Genomic DNA, 13683 nt, shown 5'->3' on the forward strand with positions numbered 1-13683 from the left:
GTGGGACAATCTGTACATTTATTAATGTTAGTAGAGAAACGACTTTGGAAATAGTCTAAGATAGCTCCAGAAATTGGGAAATTCCAGAGAGATGGACTGCTGTTTGTTGCTACTAACTTGGGTGCTAAACGAAACAAGCGGTTTATTCAGACACACATTTTTAAAATGTATCGCAAGCAAATTGATTTTCAACAATTAGTTTCATATATTTACATTAGATATTTCGAATAATTTGGGGTAGTTTTTAATTATCTTCTCCCTCCTCATCATTTTCAACTTTAAATTCTTCAGATTCATGATAAAATGAACGAATATTTAAAAATTCCTTTTAGATGGTAATTTAAATCCTCATTTTATTTGACGGTGACTCTTTATAATAAAAACTTGAGATTGAAGTCAAATGATAAAGTGACAATAAACGAGTTGGATACTTAACATCTTTCTACAACTAAATCCAATTATTTGATAATGAATAATCCGAGAAATTCCGCATGGATACTTAATATGTAAAGCCGAAAATTATGTAATTATTTTGTAGAAAGGAATCGCTGCATAACTTAATTTAAGGTCTTTAATCTCTTCAGTTTATTCGGCGGACCCAAACCATATTTAGTCCCTCGGGAAAATTTATTATCGCCAAGGGTAACAACTTGAATAAATAAGACGAAGAAACCAATTAAAAAATTCACTGAATAAATTAACCGAATGAAATAATACTAAGTATCGTTGAATATTTTCAATTTTAACTCTTCTAGTCATCAATGGTAATGAATCGTACTTTGAATTATTCATTAAGGGATTACTTTCCCTTTATTTTTTTACAATTTGTTCTGGATCTTGATTAATTAAGGAGTTAACGTTTGTCTCGTAAATTTCTCGTTGTTTATTTTCAGTGAATCCTTGGTTGCAACCAACATCAAACAGACCGCACCAAGTTTGATAGTTTTTATCATATAATAATATTTCCAATAGTATATTTTGACTTAAAAAACATTGTCAATTATTTGAGAAGCTAATAGATTTTTAAAATCACTTCTTATATTTCATTAGAAACCGTTTTACCAGGTACCATCTTAATACCAGTAGCTGCGCTTTAACTGATGACTGATACCTTTTTTTTCAGTGTACCTTCCATTACTAAATTAAATATGGCGATGAACAGTCTCTTTGCTTGACGCTTCTGTTAATTTCAGTTAGATATATTATGAAATTTGAACCATCTAGTACATTTTGTTTTTCCCATCGTCATTGGTCACAAACATTTGAGACCTTTCTACTTGTTTATCCTTCAACAACCAGGCGTTTTCGTAGTGACACATTTCAGTTAAATGGGATCCGGATTTGATTAATCTTAGATTTTCCGGGTACATAAAGAGTCAGTATTTAACTTGAAACCGTGTATCCTCGTCAGCGTATTTATCAAATCATTGGTCGACATTTTGTATAAAAATGTATGTGTATGAAATTTGGAAAGTTTCATCTTGAATAGGACAGTAGCTCGAAAATTTGATTTACCGTATATTTCCGAATTACATAATGAATTGAATTTATCGATTTGTTTGATGAAACGCAATGAACAGTTTTGGAATTGTAGTTAGAAGGTACTGATTAAAATAATTACGTTTTAATGTGACTGTACAAGTTTGTAATTAATTCAGTTTCAATTATCCACAAAAATATTATTTATTATAAACTACTCTTAATGTTAAAATTAATGTACTACTACTACTTTATTACGTTGTATTTACCGGATATTTTAAACAATTATTAGTATGATTCTTTAAATATCAATTGCAGATTATAAAAATCCTAGCCGACAATTTTTTTTGATCTACCATAGGCGTAGATAATCAGTATTGTATGCTGAATATTTTCCTTTCTTTAAAAATCGAATATATTCAAAATAACTTGCTGTGTTTGTATTTCTAACTTTTTATTATTAAATTCATACCTGTCTTTATTAACACTACACTGTGCAACAACTTAATTCGCTTATTGTCTACTTATTTCTATTTATTTAAAGAAATTTATTAATTTAATAAATCTTACTAAGCTACGCCACTGCTTATTGCAGACTTTCTAGCAGGAATATTTCGCAAAGAATTGTGTATATACAGTTTCGGCCAATAGAAATGCATTTATGTTTACGATTCGTTGTTTTCATTGATAAACAGTGAAGATGATGAGTCCACGTGGACTGACGGTTATTGATTCCTTCTCGTATAACTGTCTTCTGCAATTGATATTGGAAGAACTCTAAAATCCATGGAGGACCTTAGTATCTTTCATAATAGCACTTCCTTCCACTAACCATTTTTTTTTCTACTTTCCAATTCTTCTTTTTGTTTCCTTTTCACAATGTTTACCATGTCCTTCTCCTTGTAAAGTTGCTCAACTCTAAACTACTCCTTATTCCTCATATATCCCCATCATTTATTAATCTATATATTTGTTATCAGAATTTTTCTTTTAAAAGTTATAAAATTTTTTTGTGTTTTTGATGGTACTCCAAGTATCGGCTTGATAAAAATCGATGTATTTGTACCTTGAGGACTTGACTTAGTTAAAGATTATCCTGGTAGAAAACAGCAATGTTGTGAATAAATTATTATTAACGAGACAACAGAAAATATCGATAAATCGACAGAAACGTCGATATTGAGATGATTGGATGCAGAATAGAGGGATTGCAACAATTCAGACATTAGAATCAATGAAATCTATAATGGAGTAGTGCAAAATGATAACTAACTTTGTTAATTATAATCCTGAAAGTTACAAGGTAGATTCATCATCCTTCGATTATATGATAGTCCGATATAGCAACTTTATTCTCGCCTGAAGGGTTAATCCTATCATGTATTCGAATAATTCATAACGGAATCGACCAGGAAAATCACGTGAGCAATACTGGGCAAATTTAGAGAAATCTACGTTTGATACCAACTTTGAATATAAATTAAAAGAGTTTTTCCAACGAAATATTCGATTTATGCACCAAGAGAATGTTTATATTATTGATTCACAATTTCCATTAAATTTTTCTCTATTTTTAAAACACGGAATAATCCCTGGTGGTGTACGGGATATTTATTATTGTTTAGCTAGGTGAGTGGAAGTGATTCAAATATTTTTTCAGAGATTACAACAACTCGAAACACGAGAATGTCATTCATTTACCGAAGATACCGGGTTTAAATCGTTCAAATATATTTCGTAGTCCTTTTTTGAGTTATTAATTTTTTTGTAAAAAATTTGACCTTTGCAGACCCTTATAAATTATTTTTTTACGAGGATACCCTTAAAGATATGAAAAGGATTTCTATTCGGGTGCTTTTCGCAAGGTGAGACGTATTTGATTCTATGTTGAACAAGTTTCCATTTCATACAGGGTGTGTATAAAAAGTGTTCAAAGTTTAACTTCATAAATATCAAGTTTTCTTTATTTTTTTAAATAGAACCACCCGGTTTTTTCTGATTTAATGCATTCAGGGGTGAAAAATAAGGAAAATTCATGTATACTTTTCTTTACCTAAACCCTAAAACCTTTTTATATCATTTCTCTTCGTCTTAGTTATCTATATATAAATTTTCTCTTTATCATTTTCGTTTTTTTAGCTTTTAGCCACGACTTCTTCATTCTATATTATCTTATTTAGTTTATTTATTTCTTTTAGTGATGACTACTTTAAGTATTTCTGCTGTAATTTCATCATCCCTAATCTTCTCGTTGTTTTTTGGTCTGTTTTGATGGTTTTTACTTTTTCGGATTGGGGTTTCTATTACATTACCTGGAAGAATACTCTTGTCTTCTAATAGAAGGATCTTATTTTTTTATTTGCTTCTTTATTCCTATTTTATATTGTCTTTTTTGACTCCTACATATTATTTTCAATTCTTTGTTCGCTTCGTTTTACCTTAAGACACTTCTTCCTCATCCGTCGCTCATTATTCTTGTCATCAAACAAATCTTTATCATTTCTTTCTTTATTTGTGTTTGCTTTTAATTTGTTCTACTTCTAAGCTATTCCTATTGTTCTTATTTGTTATTTTTTCTTGTTCTGTCTTTGATTTTTCATATTTTAAATTTTCTTTGGTTTAGTATTTTTTATATTTGTTCATTTTTCAAGTATTTTCACACAGAGGTGTCGTTAGTTGCTTGAAATGCAGCATATGTTTCAAGTTTGAAGATGCCACGTTGTTTCATATTTGATTGGTAGCCATTAATATGGCTCATCGTTATTTGACACAATATAGAAGCTGAATTAGATTTTACTCTGGATGAGATTGATTCTTCGTTATCAACAGCAAAATATTGGGTAGCAAAGTTTAAATAACGAGGCCGTACGATCTGCGAAGACCACCATCGCGGTGGTCGACCAAATGAGGTGACGACTCCATAAATGTTGAAAAAACTCCACGAAGCGGTCTGAAACATCGAGTGTTTGGATATTATATGACACAATATAAAAGCTGAATTAGATTTTACTCTGGATGAGATTGATCCTTCGTTATCAACAGCAAAATATCCGGTAGCAAAGTTTAAATAACGAGGCCGTACGATCTGCGAAGACCAGCATCGCAGTGGTCGACCAAATGAGGTGACGACTCCATAAATGTTGAAGAAACTCCACGAAGCGGTCTGAAACATCGAGTGTTTGGCTGTTTCATAGAATAAAGTTTAATGGATGAAACGTGGGTCCATCACTTCACATCCGAAACAAAAGAAGAATCAAAACAATGGACTGAAAAGGGTGAATCGGCTCCAAAGAGCGCAAAGACCGATCCATCTGCAGGCAAGGACATGGAGTCGGTTTTTCCAGATGAACATGGGATAATTTTCACTAACTAAACAGGAGAATATATTTTTGTGTTTGTTGGGCCAAGTACACGTACCAAAAAGTTTTCTAATAGTTCTAAATATTTCATAGTATTCCTAAATATTAGAATATGTTTTTTGAATGTCCCACAATGATTTGGACCACATCATATAACTCTAATCGCATCGAGACTTATTACAGAGTTATATTGGCAGTTATACATTGATTACATAGATTTACAAGGGTTTACGTCCAATGTTTTCGGTATTTTTGACGCAAAAAAACATTTTCTCTCCAAACTTGAACCTTCATTGTAATTTCCACTCAATTTGTTCTGTAATTCTATCTAATCTTGTCACAGTTCAATATAATTTTATCATTTATTAATGGAAATATTTCACAAAACAATATTCCAACGTGTCACATATTCATTCAGGTGTTATCAATAGATTAATCTGGCCAAATGAGCTTTTTGAAACGAACCATTGCACAAAATGTAATTAAATAAAAATAATCATCTCAAGGATATTTGTTTGATTATGGAACAATTCACGTAACATCTCAAATAAGAAAGAAACTCATTCATAATGAAACGGATGATTTGTTCAAGTGTATAATCAGAATAAAGATGAAGAAAAAGGTTTAAAAACAAAAATAAAAAGAACAAAACAGGAGAAAGGGAATTGGAATAATGAGAAAATATAATAGAGGAATAAATTGAATGAAGAAGTGTGAAAAGGAAAGTAGATACTTATAATAATAAGAATTTTCTCAACATAATTTTACATCTGATTCGAAATACATTTTTACACAGTTCATTTTTTAAGAATCGATATGCCTAAGCACTAAAAATCGATTTTAATCGATCAATCGGCATTAATGTTTCGCCAAACTACCGATTTTGGAAAAAAAAATAACTATTATTTACGTTATTTATTTCTTTTTGCCGCGTATAATGTTAAATATCCCTGCCAGACTCAAAGATAAACAAATATTGGTTATGTTCAAAGAGATTGAATAATTTTCCCAATTTCATTCATGCGTGCAAAAATCTATCGGGTCATTTACGGATACGAATATTTCAATGAGCAGATAGCAATCAAAGTTTAATCGTTCTATTTGTTCGAAAGCGTGTGTTTAATATTGACCATGTGAATGTTTTTGTGTTAAATAATAACAAAATGATGAAAACGGTCAGGTCCGAATCTAGGCGGACGAATGAACAAATTATTTGTCCAACTTTGAGTTTACCTTCGATCCCTGAGTGAAAGATTCCCAAACTTTTATCTTTCTATATGGATTCTTTCTTATCTATCAATTTTTTCGGACGCGGCTTGTACAAGGTGATAACTAAATAATGTGGTTCCCAGAAGATGTGTGGAAATCGTGGTTTTATCGAATGACCCCCACGATTACCCGACATGAATCATTTAGATTATTTCCTGTGGGGTCGCTTAAGAAACATCGGTAAATTTAAAATTTCGCGGTTCCCTCGTTTTTTGGCTCTAGAAAATCGAAAAATCGTCTGATTTTGTTTTAAAATATTCGTTTTTACAACGGATTTACGGAAAAAATTATGGGAATAGAAAAAAATGGTTCCAGGGCGTTAAATGTTCATGAAAATTCAATCATTCACGTATAATTGTTGATAACTTTTATTCAAATAATCAAATGAAATAAAAAAACGAACAAATTGAAAAAAAATTATACAAAAATGTTGATTTATCAGGGCTGCCAACCTGAAATTTAAAAAACCAGGATTTCAAGTTAGAAAAACAAGGACAATTCAGTTTAAAAACAGGACGCATCAATATGGTTGCAATAGTTAAATAAATATCTAGTGAAAACAGGTGAAATAAAATTCAATTAATCACTTTTTAATAAAAATATTTGAATAAAATTATACACAAGTTGAAAAATAGTTTTTAAAATATAAAACAAACACTTCAGTTTGTAAGAAATTTTTGAAACTTGGACTATAACTATTAGATATTAGATACTATGAAATATAGTTACAACTTAATAATAATCTGACTGGATATCTAAGCAAGATTTGAGAAGAGGCGCGCGAATTTTGAAATTTGAAAACCCAGGACGTTCCAGGACACTACAAAAACTACGACATGTCATGGGAAAACCTTGGCAACCTTAATTTTTCATAATAATTTCTCTTAAAATTGACCTTGTCTCACATATAATCGTTTTTACTTTTTTTTATTAAGTAATCATTTAAGTTGTATGAACAAAAATAATCTTAAAATCACTTATTGTAATCAAGTGTGAAATATTAAAAGTTAACTTTGAAAAATTGCAAATTTCCTTACTTGGATTGATTGTTAGAGATAAAACAAGCATTTTTTAATTTTTTTTCCAAAATATTCGTTTTTTTGTGTGGATTAACATAAAAATATATGAACTGCGTTTAATGCTTTGTGAAAAAGTTATGAACGATTATATACGAAGAAGTGCTTCACATTTAAAGTCATAAAACTATATGAAATCTCCAGGCGAGGTATTTCCCATATTTTTTCGTAAATCTGCCATAAAAATGTTTATAAAAAGTTCATCGAAATCGGATGATTTTTCGATATTCTAGAGCCAAAAAATCGAGTCTATAATTACCAAACATCGTTTAAAAAACAAATCCTGCCAATATTCGAAAATTAAAAGATAGAATTACCATATGGATGTAGAGAATTTAACAGTCAGGGATGTTGAAAAATGTATTGCAAAGTTTTAAAAATCGTATGGCTTGTTGTATTCACAAATTCAATTCTAACATGTCTAACTTTTAAAAATTTGTCTTCAGCAGATTTTCTGCACCAAGATTTGGATAAATATTTTACTGCCACAGTTTCGTTAAACTTTTTACTAATTTACTGAAACTAGAGATTTGTATTAGCACGTTATATAGTAGTTAAACGAATAAACAACACTTGCAGATAACATACATTGGGGCTAGACAGTGCAAGGTTTTTACTCTAATTGAGCTACTTCATGATAAGGATACAGCATCGCTCATAAAAAACATTCATTTCAACAGATATGAATTTATTAAAGACAGAAATTAAAAATAATAATATTGACAACCAGGTGTCCAGTGGGCGGTTTTTTTCCTGGATGATAGTAGTTCATAGGGTCCGAGGTTACTACGGTGGCATATAGGTCATAACCAAATTATGAAGCCTGGGAAATAACATCTTCATCTTCATCTACATCTACTACGCATTTCCCTTCATGGGTGTAACAGTAGATGACATCTTTGTTTTGTCGGAAGAATAATTTGCGCTAGTTTCAATGTGGGCTTCGTTTTGCGAAGCGAACGAGATATTACAAAGCAAAATCTACGCTTGGGATTTTACATCGATGTTTTAGGTTTCGATATCGATTTTCAAACACGTCTCCTTCCTATTTATATTAATACAAATATTTTAAAAGATAATAAAATTGTACTAAATCTCAATGTAGTTGTTATATAGCGGAAAGAAATTGTATTAACCAGAATAGAAGGAAAAAGAATACAAAATACATTTTGGATTACTAGTTATTCCAAACACGTTTAGTAAATAGATATTTACTTTGGTTGCAATTCTTTCGATTTCGGTGAACATGAATTGTTTATGTTAATGGTAGGAAAGCAATCGGGACGTGCCATACTAGTAAATTGCTTATTTTGAGTTAGAATTCTGTTAGTTTCATTCTTAATCGTATTTTGATAGATGTATCACTTTTTCTTTTTCTATATATATATCACAAAATATTGAAAATTTTTATTTATATTAAAACTAAAAACCATAAATATTTTTTTATTCACGAGTATTAACACATAGAGATTCAAGTCCAATTGAAATATTTGATTGAAGAAGCTTCTTTTTTACAAGAATTCTTTCCGTAATCCGTCTAGTTCAAAGTAAAGATCTATGCGTAAGTCTTCAATGCACTGATGTAGATCTGTGGCCCTGATACAATGAACCTGCCTCAAGCAAGTGCGTTACGACATTGATAACTTATTTTCACGAAAAATCAATAGATAAAATGAAAATTTAGTAATTTTTGTAAGGTTAGGTTAGGTAAGGTTGTGTTAGAGACTGAAATAGAGTTAACCAAAAATAAATTTGTTTCTAATAGCGGGGTTTATACCCAAAGAATTGATACCAACTGGAGATCTCTGAGAGCATTCTTCCGCGATAGTTGTGTACCTTCAGAATATCGGGTGGACAGAATCATTGAATATACATGGCAACGAGAATGTCGTAAATCTGAACCAAAAATAGACCCATTTATTTCAATGATAGAAGAAATCAAAAAAGATTTTCAAATGTAAAAATTATAGAATCAAGTCCAATTAAAATATTTGATCGAAGAAGCTTCTTTTTTTACAAGAATTTTTTCTGCAATCCGTCTAGTTCATAGTAAAGATCTATGCGTAAGTCTTCAATGCACTGATGTTGATCTGTGGTCCTGATACAATGAACCTGCCTCAAGCAAGTGCGTTACGACATTGATAACTATCTCACACTATTTTGTTTTATATAGAGTGAAAGTTGGTAACCATGTTTATATTAATTTTTAATTTAGTTAAGTTGGCAGGCGATAAGCACTAGATATGTTCAAGTGACAGTAATGGTATGACACAAAAATTGTGACAGGCAAACGCGTTCCAATTTGTAATTTTAAGAATTTATTCAGCAAGAGTTTTGTTAATCAAAACAAGTATCATTTTACAACGAAAAACCCAAACCCACTGAAAATAACAACAATTTTCACGCAAAAATCAATAGATAAAATGAAAATTTAGTAATTTGTGTAAGGTTAGGTTTGGCTAGGCTAGATTAAGTTAGGTTAGGTTGGACTTAAACCCTAAACTTTTACGTTTGAAAATCGTTTTTGATTTCTTTCATTAATGATTCGAATTGATCTATTTTCTCAGAGGTTTCCAACTGGCCTCAATAATTTGGGTATGAACCCTTCTATCAAGAACAACTATTTCTTTGTGATTGACCCACTTATGAGTGTAGCCTTCATCGCTGAGGCATCGATAGGCTAGCCAGCCATCTGTATGAATTATGCTTCCTGGATCGACATGCTTTTTTTGATAAGAAACTCTTCGGCGTATGTGTCAATCATCATGATTTTTCACACACAGATAGATCTTGATGGGATCTATCGAACAAAGTTATCCATTGTTCGATATTTGTTAGCCTTTCTGAGATAACGGCCACAGTAAATGTTTCCGAATAAAATAGATCTTTAGTCTATGTTATCATACTATTTTTCTGTTTTTTCGTGAATGAGTTGCCAAAATTGAGATCGACCTTTTATGACCCATTTTTGATCTTCCAGATGGTATAAATTCTACGAATTGGGTGCTTTTTCTTAAAAACTAAACATCTAACAACATTGTAGATACTACCAAAACATCGGCCGCATTAAAAAAAACCGTTTCACATTTAAATGAAGCGTTATATAATTTAAGCCCGCTGCGTAATTATATATTTCGATCCCAAGTATAAATTTTAAGTTTCTCAGAAATTGTATAATATAATTTCATCACTTCGATATTATTAGAACTTCCTTTTAGAAAAAGTGTGAACTTGTATAAATTGCCCCAGTTCGGTCACTTGAATCGTTTGTTATAAACGTAATTCCATGAGGGATTAAATTTGAGATGGATAATAGCTTAAAATGGCAATTTTGCCGTCAAACAAACGGAGTGTTTTTGGGATATAATTAAATCCCGTTCCGAGATATTCAGAACAGGTGGATGTAAACTTGATATTATTAGATTACAACGACTCAAAATGATACTTTTTAATTATGTGAACCTATTAGTGACTTCCTACAAACGTTTTGCTGTAGAATAGAATAAAGTGCAGGTAATTTAGAATCATACGTCCAATATCCTGCGCTCTCAAAATAGATGGGGCTTAAAACTGTTATTGATTTTAGTTTGGGCGCTTATAAATCTGACGTGTCCCATGAAACGGGAGAGCTGCCGGATAAAGCATTGTGCTCTAATTTACATTGCAGCAACGTTTCTAAAGAGCGCCTTTGACCGCCAATTACAATATCATTGCAACCATTGTTATCATTATCAGGAAACAATATGCATTGTCTTTTAGGAATAGCGTTCGGTTTTGTGGATATTGTTGTTGAAATCTTCAGATTTATACGCCAACAAATATTTTGTAAATGAAGCGAGTGTTAAGAAGACGATTAATTAATGAGGGTTTTTGTTTCCATGGATAGTATTTCGACATCTTTCGAAATTTCCTTCCTATTTCTAACTTTTTATCCGTATGTGATCTGTATCTGTATTTATTGTCGTTTTGGATCTTTTCTTAGTGATTTTCTTTTATTTCACACCTGCATTATCTCATTTGGAAAATTTGTCGATTTCTCTTTATATTTCATTAATTCTATTGATATTTTCTTCATTATTCTTTCTCTATTATTCAAAGATGTTACGTATCAAGAATTTTAAATGGAATTAGTGGTTTATTTCGTGTAATTTAGAGTTTACTGACATCATTATGGTTCCAAATAAGATTCTTTAGAAAACAGAATGATTTTGGACTACTTAAAGCTTGAAGAGAACTTGAAAAAATGTCAATTTTTCGAAACAAAGTCAATAACTTCGATTTTTAGACGCGTTTTTGTTGCTCAATTTATTTATTTCTCGAAACGATTTCCAAACTGGAATCTGTGGGTCTATAAACCTGTCAATAGACGATTTTTTAATTTATGAATATTTATTCCAAGTCAGCGACTAAATTCTTCATTTATTTCATCATAAACATCCATAAATTATTTACAATTTGAGCAATTATTTTGTATTTTGTTCTGGAAACCTAGAGAATGGACAATTTAGTATTTACTATGATATAAGTTTACTAATAACTTTCCAATGTCATTTTATAAAACAGTTTTCAAAATAATTTTAACCACAACTTTTAATTCATATTTTTCATAGTTTCGAATATTATTAAAGCAAACTTGAAGAAGATGAAATAAAATATAATTAAATAGAAAATATATTAACTTATGAGCCCAGAAAATTCTAATAATAAAAAATATTATTTTACCTGTATGTGGAGAAGATTTTAACAATATAATATAATAACAATAAATCATTTGTCTTGTTGGAAAAAATATATACGGAGTCTGGATATTAAATAACGAGACTTTTTACGAAATTCTACATTTACGAAAATTCTACATTCGAATATACTTTCCTCCCCTTTTTCCATTGATCGAAGTAGTGCTGAAAGTGAGTTTCCTGCAGGAGCTCTGCCGTTTTTTGCTTTATCCCATCCACCAACTCAAATCAGGTTCCTTTCAAAGCGGATTTTATCTTCGCACGGTGCCAAATCTGGTGAGTACGGCGGGTGTTAGTGCACTTACTGGCCAAATATTGCTTCACAGATAGCGTGTTACGGGCAGATGCGTTGTCCTGGTACAAAATCTGGCCGTTTTTTACGAACTCGTTGCCAAAACTGACAAATAGTAAGTCTGGTAAACAGCCTGACCCTCTGGAACCCATTCATTCATCACGATACCGTTAATGTGGAAAAAAATGATCAAAATTACCTTGAATTTTGATTTGCTCTCTCGGCCCTCACTAGAGCGCTTACACCACTCAAAAACATGCGTACAAGATATAGAATTGTTCTCATATTCATATGAATTTTTTTCAATTTAACGAGAAATTTTAGAAACGTGTTTTTAGGACGTGCATAGGCAGAATATGTAGATACCCCACCCGTCTAGGGCGACCTCTGGGCGCGCAGTCTCGTTATTTAATAGCCAGACCTCGTACTTCACTACCTTGTTTTTTCTAAGGTGTCCCAATCGTCGTAAGCTGAAAGCCAAATCTTCAAATTCCTCTAATCTCGGTGGATATAAATTTTTTGCATGTTTTTTTACTCAACCCAGCACACAAAACAACCCAAATAAAAATATCCTTGCAGAAGAGAACAATCCTGTATAAGTACAGAATTGGCTATAATTTTCTTAAATTGCAATTTTCAAAATTAAAACTCAATATATTTATCCGAATGAATTTTTTTGTCGTTATCGTTGATTATCGAAATTTTTTGACCATTTTGAAATTTAACCATGGTACAGAGATATTTAGAATGTAAAATGGTTTCTCCAAAATTTTGAAAATATTACTAATTATATTATTAAACTTTATAGGATGTTCGAAATATCAATTTGTTAATTAATTTCCTTTCCTTATGTGTTAGGAAATTATCCTTCCGTGGAAATAATGAATCATGAATAATTTATCTGTCTATATAATCGATTCTGGAATCGATTCTGTACTTTAACTTTAACTTACATTCATCGTGATCTTTGGCGGTGACAGTAAGTACGGTGTGTTGAATGTCCTCATTTTCGTCAACTTCCGCTTCATAAAGAGCCTTATCAAAATAAGGAGGATTATCGTTTTTGTCAGCGATTCCAATGCGGATAAATTTCGTCACTGAAACAAAAAACACGATTAGTCATTTAGACACACATTTTCTAAATTAATTTATGTCAAACATAGATCGATATCTCGAATGGCTTCAGGAATATAGAGATTTTCATTAAAGTAAATTTTCTTCTAAATATATGAAACTATGTTATATTAAGTTAGTTTCGGCATTAAATTTATAGTTTTCCGTAAAATCCAATTTTCCTCAATTTCCCAACTATAATTATTTTCAGCAGCTGATATTTTTCTCGAAATCTTCGTATTAACAAACCGCTTTTTACAGAAATTTAGAAGAATTTGAGATACATTTTTTTTCTATTTTCTGAACAAAGAGGACCCCTTTGAAATCAGAAATTTTGTCATATCACAACTATTTTTCAA

The 13683-nt window shown here is 31.0% G+C and overlaps 1 protein-coding gene across 10 annotated transcripts in view; it reads right to left on the reverse strand.

Moving 5' to 3' along the window:
• LOC130903407 (neural-cadherin) overlaps positions 1 to 13683 on the reverse strand; it is a 444749-nt gene that overhangs the window by 50349 nt on the left and 380717 nt on the right. For all 10 annotated transcript variants that reach the window (XM_057815490.1, XM_057815489.1, XM_057815486.1 and 7 more), the window contains one exon: positions 13165 to 13308. In XM_057815490.1, coding sequence (XP_057671473.1) covers positions 13165 to 13308 — 144 coding nt within the window. The remainder of the gene's footprint in view (positions 1 to 13164; positions 13309 to 13683) is intronic.

This window comes from Diorhabda carinulata, chromosome 2 (genome assembly GCF_026250575.1).
Source record: "Diorhabda carinulata isolate Delta chromosome 2, icDioCari1.1, whole genome shotgun sequence".
Taxonomy (NCBI): Eukaryota; Metazoa; Arthropoda; class Insecta; order Coleoptera; family Chrysomelidae; genus Diorhabda; species Diorhabda carinulata.